The 22,935-nt window shown below is 36.7% G+C and overlaps 1 protein-coding gene across 2 annotated transcripts in view; it reads left to right on the top strand.

Moving 5' to 3' along the window:
* The window catches only part of VPS50 (VPS50 subunit of EARP/GARPII complex), a 120,194-nt gene extending 108,796 nt beyond the window's left edge, over positions 1 to 11,398 (top strand). Inside the window, exons 25-28 of one of the 2 annotated variants that reach the window (XM_079152088.1) lie at positions 322 to 480; positions 5,234 to 5,355; positions 7,374 to 7,563; positions 9,734 to 11,398. In XM_079152088.1, the coding sequence (XP_079008214.1) occupies positions 322 to 480; positions 5,234 to 5,355; positions 7,374 to 7,563; positions 9,734 to 9,853 (591 nt within the window). In that variant the 3' untranslated portion in view covers positions 9,854 to 11,398. Of the gene's footprint in view, positions 1 to 321; positions 481 to 5,233; positions 5,356 to 7,373; positions 7,564 to 9,730 lie in introns of both variants that reach the window. The other variant, XM_079152087.1, reaches the window with a different exon arrangement.
* The last annotated feature ends 11,537 nt before the right edge of the window (positions 11,399 to 22,935 follow it).

Raw genomic sequence — 22,935 nt, 5'->3', positions numbered from 1 at the left:
GAGCAGCTATGAACATTGATGTGGCTATATCTCTGTAGTATGCTGATTTTAAGTCCTTTGGGTATAGGCCAAGGAGTGGGATAGCTGGGTCATATGGTGGTTCCATTCCAAGCTTTCTGAGGAATCTCCATACTGCTTTCCAGAGTGGCTGCACTAATTTGCAACCCCACCAGCAATGTATGAGTGTACCTTTTTCCCCACATCCTCGCCAACACCTGTTGTTGCTTGTGTTCTTGATAATCGCCATTCTAATTGGGGTGAGATGAAATATCCTTTTTAAATAGAAAGTAATTGTCTTCATTTCTGTAAAATGTATTTCAGACAGTCTCAACTGCTAGTGAACTACGCAAACCAATTTACTGGATTGTAGCTGGTAAAGCCATTGATTATGAACAGATGCTGCTCCTAATGGCTAATGTGAAATGGGATGTAAAAGAAATCATGTCACAGCATAACATATACGTAGATGCATTGTTAAAGGTATGTTCTCCAGTTCCATCCATTTACCAGTGAATGACATAATTTTATTCTTCTTTATGGCTGAATAAAATGCCATTTATATATATAGACATACACACACACCCTCACACGTACACACACACACATATATACATACATATATAGATATATAGATATTGCGTGTGTGTATCCCATTTTGTTTATCCATTTCGTTGATGGACACCTAGACTGGTTCCATAACTTGGCTATTGGGAATTGTGCTGCTATAAACATAGGAATGCATGTATCACCTATAGTATGCCTATTTTAGTTCTCTTGGATAAATACTGAGGAGTGGAATAGCTGGGTCATATGGGTCTATTTTGAGGAATCTCCATGCTGATTTACAAAGTGGTTGTATTAATTTGCAGTTCCACTAGCAGTGTATAAGTAAGTATTCTTTTCCCCCATATCTTTGCCAGAATTTAATAATATTTGTATTCTTGTTGCCATTCTAACTAAAGTGAGATGAAATCTCAGTTTTGGTTTGCATTTCCCTGATTACTAAGGATGTTGAATGTTTTTTCATTTATTGGTTGCCTGTTTTCATTTCTTCTTTTGAGAAATGCCTGTTAAGTTTATTTGCCCATTTCTTGATTGGGACACTTGGTTTTTTGGTTTCGATTATTTGGTTTTTGGAGTTCTTTTATATATTCTGCATATTAATTCTTACCAGAGGAGTAACTTCTCCTATTCTGTAAGCTCTGTCTTCACACTCTTGTTTTTTGTGCAGAAGCTTTTTAATTTATGGCATCCCATTACTGATTCTTGGTTTTATTTCTTTAACTTTAGGAGTCATTATGGAAATCAGTGCCTGCACCTATATGTTGGAATGTTGACCCTACATTTTCTTCTAGCATTTACAAAGTTTCTGGTCTAATTCCTTGGTATTTGATCCATTTTGAGTTGACCTTTGTACATAGTAAGAGATAGGGATTAGTTTCATTTTTCTAGAAATATAGTTTCATTTTTTTCATACATGCATATCCACTTTTCATAGCACACTTTGTTTAAAAGGCTGTCTTTTCTCCAGTGTATGTTTTTGGTATCTTTGTTGAGTATCAGGTAATTGCAACTATGTGGATTTGTCTCTGTATGGTCTATTCTTTTCCATTGGTCTTCATGTCTGTTTCTTGTTTCTTTTCTTTCCTCTAATTTTTACTCTTGCTCTGTAGTATTATTTGAGATCAGGAATTGTGGTGCCTCCAGCATTGCTGTTATTGCTCAGAATAACTTTTGCATGGGCCTTTCATTCTTCCAAATGAATTTTATGGCTGTTTTTTCTTGTCCTGTAGATCACTTTTGGTAGTATGGCCATTTTAACAGTATTAATTCTGCCTATGTAAGAACATGGGAGGTCTTTCCATTTTATGTCTTTTTGAGTTTCTGTCTTTAATGTTCTGTAATTTTCATTTTGGAAGTCCTTCACCTCCTCAGATTTATGCCAAGATTTTTTTCTTTTTAAGGCTATTGTGAATGGACTTATTTTCCTAATATCTTTTTCATCAGGTTCATTATTGGCATGAAAAGCTACTGATTTTTTGTGTGTTTGTTTTATATCCTGCTACTTAGCTGAATTTGTTTATTAGATCTAGACATTTTTTGGTGGAGGCTTTTTTTTTGGGGGGGGGCGTCTTATAAATACAGGGTCATATCATCTAAAAACAGAAATAATTTAACTTTGTCTTTTCCTATTTGTATCTCTTTAATCCTACCTTGCCTAATTTTTCTGACTAAAATTTCAAGTTCTCTAATTAAAAAGTAGTGGTAAGAATCCACTGGTCATTGTTCTAAAGTCAAGAAGATATTTCTGTTTAGTTAGAAGTTATTTCTATAGTTTAGTGTGTATAATCAATAGCAAGTGACCTTGTCCCTGATAATTCCAAGTTATTTTTACTAGAAATCACGTTACTTTTGCAACATGACATGCAAATAGCTCTTTGCATTCAGTGACTTGCACTTATAAATTTCTAGGAAGACATTTTTTTTCAATTTATGTATGACTAGATATTAAAAGATCACCTGACATGTGCCATGCACTGATAGACGTGCTGGCAATATAATTGTGAATTAAGGAACTTACATGCCCTCAGGGAATTTACATGCCAGAGCAGAGACAGCAGTAAACAGATGAATTGACATATAATGTCAAGTGATGAGTAGTGCTGAGAAAAAAATAAACCAGCTAAAGAGAGGAAGGAAATGACAGGATGTGGGTGAGAGAGAAAACCATTTATATACTCTCGTCACAGAAGGACTTTCATAAACTGCGTGGAGAAGAGGCCTGAAGGAAGTAAGGAACTGAGCCTTGTGGGTATCTGAGGTGAAGAAAGAAAATGAAAGAAAGCAGTTTTCAGAAATTTTTTGGTTTTGCATATTTGTCAATGAACAAAAATAGCTTTTTAAAAACTCCTGTCTTTTGTCTCATTTGCACTTTCATTCTTACCTTCTTATCAAAGACAATTAATAGTAGCCTGGGACACATGAGGACTGATAAAGCCATGGGATAGGGATAGCAGCAGAGTGGTCTGTTGTGCCCACTGACACTACTTATGGTACCCCCTTCTGGAGTCCTCTGTCCCCAAGTCAAAGAACTTCATAAGCAGTATAGAGGAGTCTCCATAGAGATATAAAGAGTGAGTGAAAACCAGGGTACTCTGTATTTACTACCCTGGCATTCAAAGAACATTGACCTTGAAAAATAATGAAAGAACTTTGGTTTCTAAAACATGAAGGCGATTTCAATTTCAGATTTTAACTTAGATTATAAAAGAACAATATAATTTATAAATATGATACCCAAAAGATCAATATGATTCATAAATATGAAACCCCCTCTTTTTTAACTATTCTGTTTTTGAAAAGTTGATTACATTTTTTTATAACATGATATTTTAATCCATTACAAATACAGTAGAGTGGGTAATTTATAAATAGCAAATTGTTATTTCTGGAGGTTAAAAAGCCCAAGATCATGACTCAGAGTGATCTGGTAGCTGGTGAGGCCCCAAACTCTCATAGATGTCACCTTCTTGGTGTATCCTCACATTACAAAAGGGGTCTGGCAGCCCTTTCGGGCCTCTTTTAAAAAATAAAAAGCACTGCTTCCTTTCATGAGAGTTCTGCTCTCATGACCTAATTGTCATGAAGACCCCACTGCTAGAAATTTGTGGGGACACAAACATTAAGACCACAGGGATGCAAGAAAGACTTCTACACTCCGTGACTATATGTAATAGTAGAAGGAGGCTAAGTGCTTCAATTATTTCTAATTCCAAGAAACATGATTATTATAGGGAAGAACCAGTGTTACTCAGGTTATTAACCCGAACCTAACTCTGAGCAACTTAAGTAAGGCCTTCTTTAAGCATTAAGGTTAATTTTCCATGAGAACTTTTGTTCTTTCTACTACTTTTCCAAGTTTAAATCATGTGAAAGCCTGCTTCCCCCCCCCCAGAGAATTGTAAATAAAATAAAATAGTTTTATTATTCATTTAACAGCCAGCATTCTTGAACATTGAATTTAGCAATAAGTAGAATGTCATTTTTTACAGGAAGCATATAGCTTTATCTTGAAAATAAGGTATTAATGAGAAGTATTAGATTGTGTGACTCTTGAAATCCAAAGCAGTTTATCATAGCAAATGCTTTAATTACTAACAAAATACTACAGCTCTGCTAGATTCTTGAAATGAAACAACAGATGTAGAGCATATTTAACTCTAATTTTTGTAGGTAAGCTTAGTGAATTGATGATCCATTTAAAAAAATAATTTAAAGCAAGCAACTGTTAAAAATGAGTCAGTTAGAAAAATTGTGATTTAAGAAGTAGCAAAAGAGCAAAGGATAACACATTTATCATTATGTAGTAGCTTGACTGGAGATGATCAGATTTCATATTTTTTTCTTTCATGTGTTTGAAAAATTTGAACATATATCAGCTCTGACTTACATTGTGTTGCTTCTTTGTTCAGGAAACAATTAAAACATAGTTTTAAGCTTTCACTTTATTTGAAATAAATTGCCAAGAAAGGGTCAGCAGTCTTTTTTTTTATAAATGCACATGTTTATTTGATAATAGTACAAAGAGACTGTCCATTGAAGATGCACTGTTTTCTGCTTTCATAGAATTATTGGAGTTAATGAGTTTTGTGTGTGTGTATTTGTGTGTTTGTTTTACAGGTATGTCATAAAAGCTGACAGATGATAAAATGTTCAGGGTTTTTTGGTAGAAAATAGAAAAATGTTTTTTCTTTGTATTAAAAATTTGTTGTTATGACTTAAGTTAATTGGTATATTATAATTTATTTACTTTTACAGAATGTTTAGGAAAATGAATAATTTTTCAGATTGCTTTCTAAGGAGTATACCACAAATCAGAAATAATTAACTTTGAGTTGAAAGCTAACTAATCTTTTTTTCAAACTGGGTTTCTCAAAGATATTTTTAAAACAAAATTTTGTTCATTTAGCTCTTTTAATCCACTGTGACAACCATTGGCAATTTTGAGATGTAGATGCATTTGGACATTGTTAAAGATAAAATGTAGTGTACTCTCTACTATAACATACTTATTTTAAAACCTGTACATTAAGTATAAATTATCTTTGGCATTGATCTCTTTACATTTTAGTTGGTTTGATTCTAAGTCTTTCTTTTTTTCTTTATCCACTTTTATGGGAAAGCACGGTGGTATTATGATATTCACATACTGCCATGATTTTTGTTTTCTTAGGAATTCGAGCAGTTTAACAGGAGGTTAAATGAAGTTTCTAAGAGAGTTCGGATACCGTTGCCTGTGTCTAATACACTTTGGGAACATTGTATACGATTGGCCAATAGGACTATTGTGGAAGGGTAAGTTTTTCCTGAGAACAGCCTGTTTCTTAAAATAATAAAATACATGAATAACATTAAATGTTAGTAGTAATGGATGAAGAGGATTGGTAGAAATAACAAAAAATAGTAGGTAAGTTTGGAATCTGATTAGAGAATAAGCCATAAATCTCACCATGCCTGTCTCTATATTTTATTTTTGTCTGGTGACAGTCATTAAATAGATGAACAAAGAATGCAGAAGTTGATGGTTACCTGAAAATTAAACAAATTATTATCACCTATTGAGCACTGTGTTATTTATAGAACCAGACATAATTTCACAGGATTATATCACCAAAGCTTGATTTACCTTTTTTGATAGATACTGTTATTCTGTCTTATCACCGATAAGACTTAGTCTCTAAGTATTTTAGTTAGTTATTTCGCTGCTGTGACTAAAAAAGATCTGACCAGAACAATTGTAGAAGAGGAAGAGTTTATTTGAGGGCTCACAGTTTCAGAGGTCTTAGTCATCAGAAGGCCAGCTCCATTCCTCGGGGTTCGAGATGAAGCTGAACATCATAGTGGAAGAGTTTGGCAGAGGAAAACAGCTCACGTTGCTATCAGGAAGCAGAGAGAGACTCCACTCTCCAGATACACCATATATACCCCATAGCCATGCTCCCAATTAACCACTTCCTCCAGCCACACCCTACGTGACTCCAATTACCACTCAGTTAATCCCATTAGGGATTAATTCACTGATTAGATTAAGTCTCAAAAATCTAATTGTTTCCTCCTCCCAACCTTCCTGGATCATCTCACACATGATCTTTTGGGGACACCTCATATCCAAACCATAACATCCAGGTTTAAAAAGGTACATAACTTGTCCAAGTTTAGTTTTTAAAGGTTGAGAAGGTGTATGGATTCCTGATTCCTGATGGCAAAGTCAGTCCTCATAACCCTGTGTATCTTTATAGCAATGAAAACTATGTAAATCTTCCATTTGTTAAATTTATAGATCAGTTAGTAGTAATTCTCCCACTTACTCAGAGACCATGCTTTCTCTGCTCACAACATCTAGAACACAAAAAAAGTATCAGTAGTACATTTAAAACATTTCCAAAAGGCATACAGCTGTTTCAAAGACCATGTACAGTGATCTAAAGTTGCATGTCAATTGAATTTTCACACTCTTGTTCATCTGATTTCTTTTTAGTTCTCGTTTGTTATAAAAGAGTGTGTTAATGGAACGGTGATAGTGACAAACTGACAACCATCTTGGCAAAAAAGCTGTATGAACAATCTGAACTGAAAAGCATTTGCAATAAGTTTGTGCAGAAAACTGAGAAATATATGTTAGATTTCAAAATAAAACACCTGGGGGTGGGGGAAAAGGGCTTGATCACTTTAAATATTATAATCTGTGATTTTCTTGCAGATATCCCTAGGGGAAATCCCTTGTTCCCTAAGATTGAGTTTTCCATGGTCTGTAAGATTGATTAAAGAAATGAGACACTGACCTGAGTAATAATATGTTTGACGGTTAAGGTTAATATATTTATTCTTATTGCATAGTCCACAGTGTTTCAACAGTGTGGGGTGTTAGAATAAGTCTGCAGATTGTTGTATCATGGAAATAGTATGGTGTTCATGGGAGAATTATTTCATTTGTTTCCTTTGCATTGAGTAGTTAAAATATTGAACAGTTTGATAAAACTAGGATTACTTTGGAACATTCAGAGCTTAGTCTTATAAATAATGCAATTGGGTACAGAGAACTAGAGTCTGTAGAGAAATGAAGAACCTTGAAGTTGCTTAATGTCTTTACTTTGCAAATGAGGAAACTGAAAACTAGATAGGAAAAATGACCTTTATTTGTTTTTATTATTATTTTTTTAACCAGGTAGGTAAATGACAGGGCTTGAACACAGCTCACTCCTGACACAAGGCCCATGTGCTCTTTTCCTGAACTCTCTCGTATCTGGATGATCTATCCAAATGTGGTTTAGAGAGGAGATGATTATTTATGTTGTCTTATTATTGTATCTTAGATATGCCAACGTCAAGAAGTGCAGTAATGAGGGTCGTGCCTTGATGCAATTGGATTTTCAACAGTTTTTAATGAAACTTGAAAAACTAACAGATATTAGACCCATTCCTGATAAAGAATTTGTGGAAACTTATATCAAAGCCTACTACCTAACTGAGAATGACATGGAACGCTGGATCAAAGAGCACAGGGTGAGAGTTGGGAAACAGTTAATTAAGTTTTCATTCCTTTCCTTTGTGTTTGTCTGATATCTTATATAATTCAAAACCATGAGAGTGAAAAAGAAAACATTTGCTTTCTTAACATAAATTACTTAGGTCAGTTCTTTACAATATTAAGATTGAATATGCACTGTTCTTTACCTAATCAAATCTGTTGAGCCCTTCTGAACTGTTCATAGTAATTATCTGGAAATACAGCCAAATCAAAACATTGACCATATTTTTCCTGCATTTGTGTAATAGGAAAAAACTAAAGCTGGTTAACCTCAAGAAAGATGGAATACAGTAGCAGTGAAACTATTCCTATGCTATATAGTCTTATTATAAAATTCAAACCTTCTTGTACCTCTCAGTAATGCAATGGTAACATCCTGAATGTTACCATTATCAGTGATGATTGATGATATTATTTAAATGGCTTACCTAATGTGCATCCATCATTAAATTTTTCCTTTAATAGAAATTTGATTATTTTACTTTTGTGTGACCATATAGATAAGTAGAGAAAAATATCGTTCATTTTTATTTAGGATACTCAATTTTCAACCCAGTTTAACTCAAAACATGTCACTTAAACTTTCTTGGTATAAGACCTCTCCTATATGATTCCTATATCGTTTGTCTGGGTAGGCAGTATATGAAGGTGCATTTAATGAAAATATGGGAAGCATTAAAAGTCATCCCTAAATCTTATTGCTTTAATAAATCCAGTGTTCCCCTTTATTTAGGCTATAAACATCATGGGTGTAAAAGTTAAGTAACATTTTATTCATTTGAGTAAGGAAAATAAGGAATTATTTGTATTTACCTTGTCTAACTCATCCTTTTGAGTTTTAATACCATAAAAAGAGGAAATGAACTTGAGCCTCGAACATCAGCATTAGTTAATTTTTTGTGAAAGTCCCACTATATGTTGGAAGCTGAGTAGGGATGTACATGTTATGTTCAGTGATTTTGACCAGTAAGCCAAGAATCGAGAAAAACTTCCACACATTTTGCCCCAATGACATTTGAGAACCAAAACGTTAGACTTATATACAGATGGATTACTGAACGTTGCCAGAATCTACTTAGTGGAATAAGCTGTAAACACTTCCAAGTTGAGAAAGAGCACAGCAATAATAATAGCCATTTTAAGATTTCTTGCTTTAATGTAGTGTACTGAACTTTTTTAAGTTGGTATTTTGGAAAAGCTTTAACTTATTAAATGTCTGTAATTCAGTGACATTTTCTCAGCAGCAGAAGGGACTTTCCAGAGAAACTGCCTGCAATGGCAAGTCCAGTGCTGGATGGCGATGGATACCCACTGAGTGCTGACTGATTAAATGAGATTCTTGCCAGATGGTGACTCTTGCTCTCAGAGGGCAGATACCCAAGCAGAGCAGTTTGCTGAGTTTTTAGAATGAACTCTTCCTCATATTTTGGAAGCGTATTATCTTTAGTGGTTACCTTCAATAAAGACAGAGGCGATGGTACATGACGATCTTTCATTTGATCCCTTCCTCTTCAACCTCCAGAACCAAACCAGTATGCAAGCATTTCTAGTGAAACGCTCTTCATTCTCATTCTAGCAATTTATTATCTGAAATTCAGGAACCAGATAGATTTAGATAGTGAGAAATACTTAGTTTTTTTTTACTATCTGCCAATTATAATACCAGGTTTAAAAACAATAACTTTCTTATCCTGTTCATTTTTTGTATCTTAGAAAAGTTGCTGTTCAGTTTGAGGGTTTTATTTGTTTTTATCAACTAAAGTTCTTTATAAAATGTACAGTAATCGGCATTTTTTAAATTGGAAAATTCTGTGTATTTTGATAATTGAATAATAAAGAATATCACAGAAACAAACAGAAAATGTGACCTTTGAAGTGATAAAAAAACAGGGGTACCTTGGATTGCCTTGAATATTAAAATAGATCCTATTCCTTCCTGTTCCAAATATATATTACACTATCTTTATTCCCTGCTTTTAGAGCTTCGTAAATAACTTTTCTTCAGAGTTCTAACTCTATAATTTCCACTGCTTTTCTCTGGTTTGAGTGTCAGAGCTATCCAGTACCTGAATATCTGCCTGTTCTTTTATTGCATTGATAGATACATGTCTTTACTATATTAAATTTGGTTCTTTCTTTAAGCAGGAATATTCAACAAAGCAACTGACCAATCTGGTGAATGTTTGCCTGGGATCCCATATCAATAAGAAAGCAAGACAGAAACTTCTAGCAGCTATAGATGATATAGACCGACCTAAAAGATAATGAACACAGCTCTTTTTCCTCAGTGACATCAATCTCAACATACATGACATGAAAGCCAGTTTTCATGCACTCCTGACAACTGACTCCTAAGAAAACTCTACGCATGTTCTTTCCAACTGGAAAGTGGAAAACTTTGAAGTGTATGTGGTGTTCTCAATGGCTTTACATGCTCTGGTCTCTTCTCTTCAACTTTTGTTGTAATCTTTTTCCTGAAATGATATTATTGCCTCATCATAACTATTGTTATGTGACTACAATTATACATTTACAGAAGAATGTACCATAAATTATAATTCGAAGGAACATTGGCTAATATATCTATGAGCAGTTTTTAGAGAGTGAATTTATGTTGGCATATTTTTGCTCTCTGAACTTAGTTCTTAATAGGCATAATAAGAGAAGGTTAATGTACAGTATTTCCTAATTATGAGCACTGCATGAGAATTAAAAAGTACAAGTAAGTGAAAGAGTTGAAAAATCAGTATGTTTTGTTTTTAAATGTCAAAATTTATGTGAGTGAATTTGGTTATAACAAAGTGATCATAAATGATGAAATTTAATAAATATTATACTCTAAAATGATCAGCCTGTGTGAGACTGCATTTTGATATGTTTACCTGGCAGACAGATTTCATGAAAACGTAATGTAATTTTTAGCACATTATAATTTTAATTATTTTATATCCTGAAGTCAATGATAAGAGGTGATTTCATTGTGTATGCCTTTTCAGTGTCTTTGAGTACCATACAGAATGATTGTTATGCAAGTTTTTAAATCTTTCTTTATAAAAATATTCTGTAGAATAGGATATTTTATACAAGCTTTGCTTTCTTTGAATGCAACTTTTGTCTTAGGACAGCAAAACGTGGGTTGAGTGACTCAGGAAAGAACTGTCATCAAGCCTAAGTGTAGAGTCATATGTTTGCCTCCTTATATATGTGCTTTGTAACCCATGTTAAGTACCATTCTTCCAAACTTTGCAGTGGAGCCAAGTATCTTCTTAACAGTATATGACATGGATATCAATTTCCCATGCATGCACTTATGGCAGCTATCTAATGAGGAATTTTGTGAGTGTTCTTTTTGACTGATGAATGAGTGACATCTAAGCTTGAGTGGCATTGGCACAGTGATTATATGCATGATCTGTAACATCAGAAGCTTGCTGTATCCTGAGGAATTTCATTAGAAACAGGTCTTGCGTCCAGGAGTTCAGACACCTCAGGTGCTGAAGTGAAGGGCAGTGGGTGGCACGTGGTCAGGCATGGAGGTGTCCGTCCACCCTTAAAAATGTCCAAGAGCAGCATGATATAATGTGAGGCACTTGTAGCATATTTTTGTGTATGGGTGTTTATATGTATGTGAAGTTGACTTTTATTTTCAGCCTCCCAGTTCACAGTTCATTTAATGTCAATTTAAAACTTTCCTCTTGTAAAAGGATGATCTGCTTATGATACTAGATTATATACTTACAAAATATATTCTGCCTGTATCCTTTGTCTACACGCAGCCATTTGAAGAAAATAAACATGAGATAAGCATGGTTCTTGGGTTTAAATGGCATAGTCAGCTATGCACATAAAGAATTAATCAATCTTATTTATTTTCCGGTTGATTAGGAGATCCTTATTTCTTCTTTTTTGCATGGATTTTATGACTGATTTCCATCAATTTCTACTTTAAATTGGCTGTAGATAAAACAAACAGCAATTACCTGCCTGATAGAGCCTGGTATTTTCTAGGGTCATGGGACTTGGTAAAAAAATAAGTATCTCATTAAATAAAAGACTCAATTATGCAATATGATAGATATTTTAACTTACCCTGTTTGATTTCTCCATCTTAAAAATGTTCAGTCTTCTCAATGCTCTTTGAAAAATATTTTGTTTTTGCATTAAAATGTAGCCAAGGTCAAAACAGTAAGAGGAGATTTGAATCATGAAATTGCCAAATAATAAGAGAGTTACTAGACATTTCTCAAATACATTATGTAGTGATATTGAATTACTGCATTATGACATTGTGTGAAACTCATTTTAAGATAAACAGAATTGAAAAGCTGAGAAAGTAAATGGAATTACACATATTCTAAAAACTACGATTGTTACCCAAAATTTCTTTTTTAGTCTAAATTTTCCTTAACTTTGACATTTAATATGAAAGTATCCTGTAGAATTCAAGATTTTAAGTTGATGTGGGAGCTTGATAAATAAGTATCCCCTGTGAAAGGATGACTATTTATACAAATATATTGTTTTTCATTTTAAAATGTTAGGAAGATACATAGCAATTCAAATGAATTTATTTGCTTCATTTTTATAGGTTTATAAAAATACCTATGAAGATTTCATAAGTTTGCTTTAACTAATAAGTTTTTTTACTCAATTTACAAAATGAAATCACATTTCTACAATATTTTATCATATTTTTAAACAGAACTTCCTTTTAAATTTCTATTTAGTTGAGTGCTAAAGTAAAACTTTACGTTAGATTAAATAGCTTTTTCTATATCCACTCACTGAAAAGTAGTTATTGAAAAAGGCTTGTAATTTAATTCGCTTTGAAAGTGTGGCTATCTTTTATAATGAAAAATTTGACCTGAAGATGAATACAGGTGCTCACGGCAAACAGAAAGGGGGAGATATATATGTATATACACATATATATGTATGTATACACAAGCATGCATATATATACACACATACATAATACTTTGGACTAATTTTGATAGAGACTGCTTAACAAAATTATATTTAAGTCTTGATGATTAATGACAAAATTATTAATACTCTGGTGTACAATCTTTGTAAATGTTAACACTGGTTCAGCTTTCTACAGATTTTTTTTTCTTATTATAGAAAATATTTGTTCAATTACCATTGTCCAGTTTTAAAAGACCATCAAAAAGTTAAAGCTGTATAACTTCCACAAGGACAAAACTGTCAGATTTATACACGAGAAATCTTAACTAGTTCAAGATGAATGGAGGAAGGTAGTTCATTTGCTTTGAAATATGTCTCTTGATTGGCACATTCTTCTGTGAATATTGCTAAGTATACTGGGATCACTTTTTTTTTTTTTTTTTTGGTTTGAAAACAAAACCACAATCAAATATTCTTCACTAGGAAGATCCCTCTAGAATTGTGGAACTTTATTGATGTGATTAATTCAAAACATTTCTTAGTTGGTTTGTTTCTAATGAAGAATATTTTTTAAGTTAGAGGTCACTTTCCTTCTCAAGACTGAAGAGACTCTTAAATCCTAAAGAGGATTTCCAATTTTACTCTCCAAGTAAAGTTTTCACCCTCAGTTTTGTCACTGAGTGAACCTTTCCATTCAGAGAAGAGATCAACAGTCTGTTTTTTTTTGTTTGTTTGTTTTTTGTTTTTGTTTTTTTCTGTTTCGTTCTAATACCTGGTCTCTTTATTCTGTTTACCAGTAACCAAAAGGATTGCGGGGGGGGGGGGGGTGTTTTGGTTTTGTTTTTGTTTTTGGTACCAAGAATTGAACCTCCAGGGGCACTTAACCACTGAACCACATCCCCAGCCCCTGCTCCTTTATAAATTTTGAGACAGAACCTCACTATAAGTTGCTTAGGGCCTCACTAAGTTGCTGAGTCTGGCTCTGAACTTGTGATCCTCCTGCCTCAGCCTTCCAAGTCTCTGGGGTTACAGGTGTGTACCACTGTGCCCAGCTAGGATTTCTGTTTTAAAAAGGGACATTTCCATATTCTGGACATTTTTATTCAGCTGCAATAAGCATGCCAGTTTTTGCCTTAAAGGGAAGAGCCTTTGAATTCAGGGTTTCCATATACACAGACCCAGTTCTGGAGCCTACACTAAAGTATACACCATCAGGTAACCATTACTGGGAGACACTTTTTGCTTGCTCCTTGCTATCTGCCCTACCTGACTTCTGGTATCCCAATTTTCTAGTCACAATGTTACCTATAAAAAACCAACCAAAGTTAAGTTTCTGTGAAACATACCTCTCAGGGATAGGTATTATGGAGAAAAATTAGTAGGAAATGGTGGTGCGAGTACAGTTGGGTGATTGCAGAAGACCTCTGGTGCAGGAAACTGAGGAGCCACCATGCAGCTGTTGGGGAAGGTGCTGCAGGCTGAGACAATAGTGAGTGCAAAGGCCCTGGGGTAGAGGCTGCTGTTCAGTAAGGAGGCCAGAGTGGCTGGCACAGTAAGTAGGAGAGAATAGGGTATGGCCTAGAGGTCACAGAGGGAAGCCTATGAACATAGGAAGAGCTTTGGATTTAACTTGCAAATGGAAAGCACTTGGAGGGCTGTGACCACAGAGTGGCGACCTAATCTATGACTTGGGTTTTAGCTAATACATATTTGAGAAGAGGCCACAGAGGAACAACCACCAAATCAAGGAGACAGGACAGGAAACTAACACAGTAAACACTGAGAGGCATAATGGTGGCCAGGATTGCAATCATATTGCAGATGTGGTCAGACTCCAGGCATATTTTGAAGGCAGAAGATGTGATTTTTTGCTTGATGTAATGTTTAAGCAAAGAATAATTCAGAATGATGTAAGACTTGTTTGAGGTAGTAGGAGTCTGGGAGGACTGGGTTTGTGGAAATGATCAAACAGTTTGGGGCAGGGAAATTTGAGATACAGTTGGAGGTGTAGAAGAGACAGCTGCAGACCTGAGTTGAGTTGAGAGAACATCAGGGAGGGCTGTTGATGTCAATGTGGGAGTCATAGTCTTACCATAAAGCCAAGCTTTCTTTAGGAAGCAGAAGAATCAACCTTCAGCCATGAATATTAATGAATATTGGTCATACAGCTTGGGCTCCTTTCCAATTGCCATCTGCCATGCAGTTGGACTCAGAAAAAATTCCATATCACACAGGATGAGTTACGTTTAAGGCTGAAACTCTCTGGGAGATGAGACAGGACCAGTACCATACTGGAGGGATGGTTTTTGTTTCGTTTTGTTTTTTTCCCAGTGCTGGGAATTGAGCCAGGACCTTGTGCTTGCAAGGCAAGCACTCTACCAACTGAGCTATATCCCCAGCCCTGAGGGAGGGTTTTCTAGAGCAACTTCCCACCTAGTGAACTACCTGGGGCCTTGGGACTTTGTAGCTCCTTTGGCTGGAACAAGAGAGCCATTGCTCCCTCTGAAAGTTGGTTCTAGTGCAGCTTGTCATCCAGGCAACTATGCAAGCTTCAGGGTCATGCTATCCCAGAATATCTTTCCTATGCAGACACTGGTTAGGCTCTTGGAATGCTCTGGTAGGTAGGACAGATTGTGTGTGCTCTCAGGGCACTGAAATATAGCAAGATCAACAGATGTAAGCAAAGGAGGTCTCATTACATTTTGGGGAGTGTTCCACAGGAAAAGTCTGGGATAGGGGTCAGGAAGAAACTCAAGTGAAGACTGAGGATAGGTAGGAGTTAGGTGAAGAGGCTAAGGAAAGGGTGTTCAAGGATCAGAAACCAGTGTGGCTGGCCTGTAAAAGGGAGTGAAAGAAGTGAAGGCGGAGGAGAAGGGCATTCTGAGAAGTGAACTACTGGGTCACGCTGTGCCCCCAGGCATTCAAATTGTAATTTTAAATTGCCAAAGTGAACTAGCCACAGTTGCCAGCGCATTAGGAAAGAGTGAAGGAATTCTATGGAAGAATGTCCAACAACGTCCATGTATGTATTCCAAGGAACATTCTAGACAGCTCTTAACACTGAATCTTGCTTAGCCCAAAGCTCTAAGATGGATGGAATGCAAGTGTGCAGGCCCCTTGCATAGGAATTTCTACCTCAACAGTCCTGAATAGCTGGTCAGGTCCTTTGGGTCAGGACTCCAGAACACACCATCCTGGATCAGACACATGGTCAGTGTTTGTCGACTTCTCAATATTGTAGAAAGAGGATGAATTGCTCTATAAATGTTGAGGAGAGATGTAGACTAGACTGGCATTTGAAATCAAACCTTTGGTAGTTTAAAAAGAGATAATAACTTACTTCAATTCCTTATTATTATTTTTAACACCTGCTGGCTGCCTGAGATGGAGCATGACTTGTTTTAATAGACTCCTACACCAGTGGGTCTCAAAGTGTGGTTCCCAGCAGCCTCAGCATCACCCGGGATATTGTTAATCATGCAAATTCTTAGGCCCCGGCCCCCAGGCCTATGGAATTAGAAACTCTGGATGTGGAACTCAAGAACTGCTGTTTTAACAAGCTCTGATGCACACTAAAGTTTGAGAACCATTGTCTTAGACTCATACACACTCATACAAACACACGAGATGAAGTTGGCCCGGAGTTGTTGGAACTCTCTTTTCTCCGACAAATAAGAACAGTATAGCTATTCTACACTGCAAAGAAAGCCTTTCTCTTCAGGTTCCAGACAATATTCATCTTCTATCCACTTCAGTGTAAGAATCGTAATGTTTCAGTGAGCTGACTCAGCATTGCCTCTCCTCCTCTGAGTGGCTGGTGCTGGAATAGGCCATCATGCATATTGTGTCTCCTTCTCAGTGATTGGAGCCAAATAAGAAAGATGCTCCCAGGAGACTTTTAATTGGTGTGTGAGTTATGAGCAATGAGGCAAGTGGAACCGCAACAATAACTAATAAAATGGATCATATTTTACAGTGATTTGATCTTTGATTCATTCAGCAATTAATTGAATCAGACAGCAAGAGAAATGTTCATGATTTGGTCATGGAAGCTAGCCAACCAGATGGCTATTATCATGAATCAGCTAGTTGTCAAATTTCACTTTACTCACAGTCCCTCAAGTATAGGAGGGGATCAAACATCTGGCGGAATTGGTTAGTGCACAACTAATACTGAAGCATTTGTACAAGCACCTGTTTCCATTATAAAGTCACAGAAGATACAAAATGAAATCTCTTTTAGTACTTAAAATGAAAAACTGCATTTATTAGTTATTCTAAGGTTTCCATAAAGTTCTGTACACAAAAATATAGGCTGTTAGAATTCTTTTCCAGTAGAATACATGAAGATGACTCCATCTTCAGCAGGCTGCTAGTCCCAGGGAGAGAGGATGATGGGACAAGTGACTTAAAAAGGAAGTGCACAGGTTGTCCCTCCCTGACCCTATCTCCATCTGTTTATTTTTTGGTTGGTTTGTAGGTGCTGGGAATTAAACCCAGGGGTACTTTACTACTGGGCTACTTTCTCAGCTTTTTTTTTTTTTTTTTTTTTTTTTTATGACTGTTTTTTCAAGGTGGTGCTAAGGATCAAACCCAGGGTCTCACACATGCTAGGCAAGCACTCTATCACTGAACCACAATCCCAGCCCTCTCTCAGCTATTTATCTTTTTTAATTTTAAGACTGGGTCTCTCTAAGTTGCTTAGGGCCTTGTTAAATGCTGCAGCTGACCTCAGACCTGCAAACTTCCTGCCCCAGCCTCCCAAGTCACTGGGATTACAGTCATGTGTCACCATAGCAGCTGGGTTTGTTCTTTATGAAGCAAATTCTAAGAACCACAACTTTGAAAGAGCTATTCTTTCCTAAAAGAATGTGTGTGCAACTTACTGTTGTCTTGCACACAGCCCTTAAAGCAAACCTATAACCTGTCCCGCTCTGCAGGGACAGCATCTGCCATCCTCCCAGCAGTCCTTTGTCTCCACCTTTTTAGCGGCCTCCCTTTCCCTGGACACATTCATTCACCCAGGACTCTTCTGAGGGAAGCTTTCCTATCACCATAAACTCCCAAGCCTGCATTTAGATGGTCTCTGTGCTGGAATCTTACTTACCATCTTGGCTTGGTCTCCTCTGGAAGGGTCTGTTCACTCTATTTATGTAGTTCCCTCAATACTCAGAACAGCCCAACTAGTAGTAACAAGCTTAGGAGGTACCATTCGACACACCTGCTCTACACGCTTTACCTCGATCCATTTAATCCTAACAAATCTGTGCAGTACCTAATCATTTAAAAAAAATATTTTTAGTTGTGGATGGACCTTAATTTTATTCATTTATATGAGGTTCTGAGAATCAAACCCAGTGCCCCATACATGCTAGGCAAGCACTCTAACACTGAGCTACAACTTCAGCCCCCTAACCATTTGGATCATCCCCACTCTACAAAGAAGGAAGCTGAATGATCCACTTAATTCTGTGTAACTCGATGTTACTTGGTAAGTGGAGAAGGAAGTTTTGACTCAGACACAGAAATCTATTTCAAATCCATGGCTCATGCATTTATGATCCTATAAATCATCCCGAGTGCAAAATTTTTTTGATTAACTTAGGACAAGTCTATCTTATACTCTGCAATGTTAATGTGGATTTTCCTCTCCTGTTTGTTCCTATGTCAGACTTACCAGGAGCTTGATGTGTATTGATGGCTGGAAGATGGGAATAATAATGTTACCTACTTCATAGAGCTATTGTAGGGGGGAAAAAAGGAAATAAAAAAAGGGTTTAGTATATAATTCAGTAAATGGTAGTCATTTTATGGAAAAGGGACTGGATCTCAAGTCTAAAGCAATCTTCCTAGAGACACACTGCAAGAAATGGAACCAGTGCTCTTCCCACTCCTGCTGGTGGCTGTGAGATTCAGGTGTCAACAACAGATGGACTTCATCACATTTCTGTATGAATTGCATGGATTGAATCCTAGTATAAATTTCTTGGTTGTATATGACCTCCTTGGTTTGGGTAAAAAATTTTCACTTTACAGAAATTTTACAGGTCTCCCAGCCTATTCAGGGAGCTGAAGTCTGGTCTGTTGAGTGGTGGGTGGCCCACAGGTAATAGAAACATCCACACTTGGGGCAGCTGGTAAATGAGTCCCTGCTACTCTGATCACTTGTCCCACCAGTGGGATCTCCTTTCCTCTTTTCTGTTTTGCCCTTTGTTTGCCTTTCTCTCTCATCCCAGGTACTCCCTTTCTGTAGCCCCAGTCCTGTGATCATTTGGGGAATGGAAGTGTTCTGCAGGTAGGCACATTTTAGGCCTCACTTCCATCAGCAGTTTTCTGGATTCATCATTTCAACTTGTTTGAGGGTCAAAGGAGGAAAAATGGCACTTGATGCTTGTGAGCAGCAAAGAAAATTGGAATACAAAGAAAACCCACACAGGCATTAATGGGGATATAACCCCACCATTGACCAATGTCTTAATATTGTTAGGAGAGTATTCTCGATTCTTTCAGTGGAAGTTTTGTAAGTTTGTAATTTTAAATCTGCAAAGACCTGATGCTTCCTCTCCACACTTATATGTAGATGCACACACTCCTGCTCCCAACTTCACTGACTAAGCAAATAAATGTGCTGCCCACTATCTGTTTCTTCAGATAATGGGGTGGTTATTTCAGAATTTATTTCAGCTGAGGCCCATCAGTTACCTCTTTTGAGTCATTAATCTTTAAGACAAGGCTTGTTGCATGCAAACTAACTGCAGTTTTGTCCCTGAGAGTTAAGTGTGTGTCAATAATAAAATTCTAAATGAGATCATAATTAGTGCTTACCCAGGGACTGAGATTAGGCAGTACCTGCTATTCTAAGTAAATACTTGATCCTTATTTATTTTCTTGGTATGGGAATTGAACTCAGGGGTGCTTAACCACTATCACATCCCCAGCCCACCCCCTGTCAAGCTTCAGAGACAATTATACTTGATGAAATGTGGCATTTGAAGCAGGCAGACTTAGCAGTGACAGATCACACTAAAATTGTCCATCCAGCAAGATCGTGTGGGACAGTAAGAAGTATTTTCATGAAAACAGGTTACCCTGAAATGTGGAATCAAAGAAATCTTTTCACCAGGATTTGGGAAGTCCCCATAGATCTGCCCAGAGGTGGGAGTGATGAATAGGCAATGCCAGCCATCTTTTGTGAAGCTGAAGTCCAGCAATGTAGTGTTCACCCAGGGTCCAGTGAATCTGCCTGGGAGTCAGCATCTGGGCCTGGAAGAGGGGAATCTCATAGTAGGTGAGCCCAGGGCCCAAGACAAGGGTCTAAGAAGCCTCCAGAGTGAAATATAAGTTTTGAAGCTAGTAAGAAGCTTAGAGGTTACTTAGGACAATCTTCCACTAGGGAGGTTACAGATATTCAGTATTCATAGGCCTGGGTATCTGAAGGACTGGATATCTTCCACAGCATTCCTGGTTACTTCCTAAGAATTTTCTGTAGCAGGAAATTCGTTTCCCAATGAGGATTGCTCTGATCATCAGAGATCTTCCTAGACATAAAGGTACACATTATAGAAGCTTATTGTGAGTTAGATATGAGATATCCCTCAAAAGCTCATATGTGAGACAATACAAGAGCATTCAGAGGTGAAATGATTGGGTTATGAGAGACTTAATCTAATCAGTGTGTTAATCCCCTTGTAGGGGTTAACTGGGTGGTAACTGTAAATAGGGAGATGTGGCTAGAGGAGGTGGGTCATTGGGGGGCGTGACTTTGGGGCTTATATTTTGTCCCTGTTGAGTAAAGCTTGCTCTCTCTTCTTCCTGATTGCCATGTCCTGAGCTGCTTCCCTCCTCCAACCTTTCCACTATGATGTTCTGCCTCAACTGGGGCCAGAACAATGGAGTCAACCAGAGCAATGGAGTCAGTCATCTATGGATTGAGACTCTGAAACCATGAGCCCCAAATAAACTTTTCCTCCTGTAAAATTGTTCTTGTCATGTGTTTTGGTCAGAGCAATGAAAAATCCGTCTAAAACAAACCTGCAACCTTGTCCTATGTTCTACCCTTCATCAGGTGTAATATCTCCCTCCCATGAATCTTTTCTACAGCTGCATTGATTGAAGACAGATAAATTATACACGATGTTAACTAATTTTGAACATACGGTCAGCTAAACCTCTTACATTTATTCAGGACTGTTAAAACCCATTTCCTACAGCATTTGTGTGGTGAATTGTTTTAAATGTCAACTCATGAGCTTAGGTAATTTTCTTCTAAATATTACTTTTGGATTGGTTGTAAAAATACAGTGTTTCAGTTCTACATTCTGTCATTGAAATTATATAATATGTTCTATTTTACTGCTTGATTGATAAGGAAGTGTTTATTGCAGGTCCTCATCCTGGTGGATATAAACATGAGTGGGGCAGGACCAAGGACAGAGCTCTTAGGGCTAGTACAAGGCAGCTCCAGGAATCAGACTTCTCTGAACTCAGAGGATTTACAGCTATGAATACATTACTGTTTCTGATTTCCCCCATGTTTTTCTAGTTTGACAAAAGAAGTAATATGAAATTTTGTGAATTTATTTGCTGAAAATAAAATACTAGCAGCCCCCTCAAAACTGGAAAGTGAAAATATTTCGGTATTCTTTTTTTATTGTAAACAAATGGGATACATGTTGTTTCTCTGTTTGTACATGAAGTAAAGGTGTACCATTTGTGTAATCATAAATTTACATAGGGTAATGTTGTTTGATTCATTCTGTTATTTTTTCCCTTCCCTATTTTGGTATTCTTGTTCTCATTTGAAACCATGCTGGTTTTTAGTGATGGCCTTTTATTTTTATAAGTGCTCAAAAACTATTTTTTAACATTTCATTTGAAGTCTGACAAGTATTCCTTGGTGATTATGTGGAAAGTCTAATTCCTCTCAATAAATTAGAATGTTAGTCACCTAATTCCAAACGTTGGACCCCTCTTCTCCATTCACAAAGTTGTGCAGAAATTTCACTAGTTCTCACCTCTTGATGTTTTATATCCTCAGGAAGATCTGAATTCATGTGAAGAGTTTAGGGTTTTGTTTACTTAAAGAAGTTTTATTTTAAAATCTGACTTTGATTAACCTTAATCACATTCATTCTTCCCTTTCTAATTATAAAGAACATTTCTTTTTTTGTTTTAACTCTGATATTACTCCATATTTCTCAAGTAATGACTTATTATCTTCCTTCTTCCCTCTTGGAACACATGGTAAAACCCTTAGAGGTGTCCTGGAACTTCTTAAATCACAGGTCAGCTATACTTTAACTCCCTGGAAGATCCTTGTCACTTATTATTAACCTGACTTTAATCAGGCACCTTTTTGTCTGTCTTTTGTCTTTTACACAATGAAGTGAGCAGAATATACCTTGGAAAGCATTTTGGTTTGGATATGTGGTGTGTCCCTTAAAAGCTCTTGTGTTAATGCAGGAATGTCAGAGGTAAAGTGATTGAATTGTGAGAGCTGTAACTCAATCAGTCCATCCAGTTTGAATGACTGGGTAGTAACTGTAGGCAGGTATGGATGGTTCATTGACTCTGTGGCCCATTCTCTGCTCTCTCTGCTTCCTGATCCCACCATGAGCTGAGCAGCTTTCTTCCACTGGACCATCTCACCTGGCATTCAGAGCAATGAAGCCAACCATCTATGAACTGAGACCTGTGAAACTGTGAGCACCAAATAAATAAGCTTTCCCTCATCTAAGTTGTTCTTGTCATGTATTTTGAGCACAGTAACACAAAGAGCTGACTAAAACATGCCGGCACACTGACTTCTTCAGAGAATTCTTTTTTCTCAGAGTGATTGCTTAGAACTCTGCAAGTAGAAAATTTTTTCCTTTTTAGTTATTTTTTTCTAGTTAAGTGTTCTTCTGGAGCTAAATTCCCTTCCAGTCTATGAACACAGGCTGTCTATCTTTCCTATTTTCTGAAATTTGTTCCCTCTTGGGAACAAATACAGCTTACTGTTAAAGTGACTCAGCTCTGAAGTCTAAAATGCCTGGTGAACTTGGGCAAGTTAGTTAGCCTCCTTGCACCCTCAATTCCCTTCTATGTAAAACTGAACTAATAGAATAATATAAGATCAAATGAAATAGAATATGAAAATGTATAGTAAAATGCCTATTAATATTTATTTGTTATTATTATGGTCTAGGAACATTTTTGAACGTGCCACTGTGAACCCTAGAAATCTGAATTTCTTCTTCCAAAGTTCTGATCATCTTCACCTTACTAGTCAGTTCTTGGTATGAAGCATGAAGATTAGAGTAGCTGCACCCTGGGCTGTGGGCACAACTCTACAGACTGCAGTGAAACTATGCCTCTTCACAGTTGTGCAGTGCAGGCTCACTGACCCCAGTTCCTTCCACCATTTCCTGAAAGATGAAACCATTAGCAAAGCCACATAA

Source organism: Sciurus vulgaris (assembly GCF_902686455.1).
Source record: "Sciurus vulgaris genome assembly, chromosome: 8".
Taxonomy (NCBI): domain Eukaryota; kingdom Metazoa; phylum Chordata; class Mammalia; order Rodentia; family Sciuridae; genus Sciurus; species Sciurus vulgaris.
The sequence above is the reverse complement of the archived record's forward strand: the minus strand, read 5'-3'. Positions and strand labels throughout refer to the sequence as shown.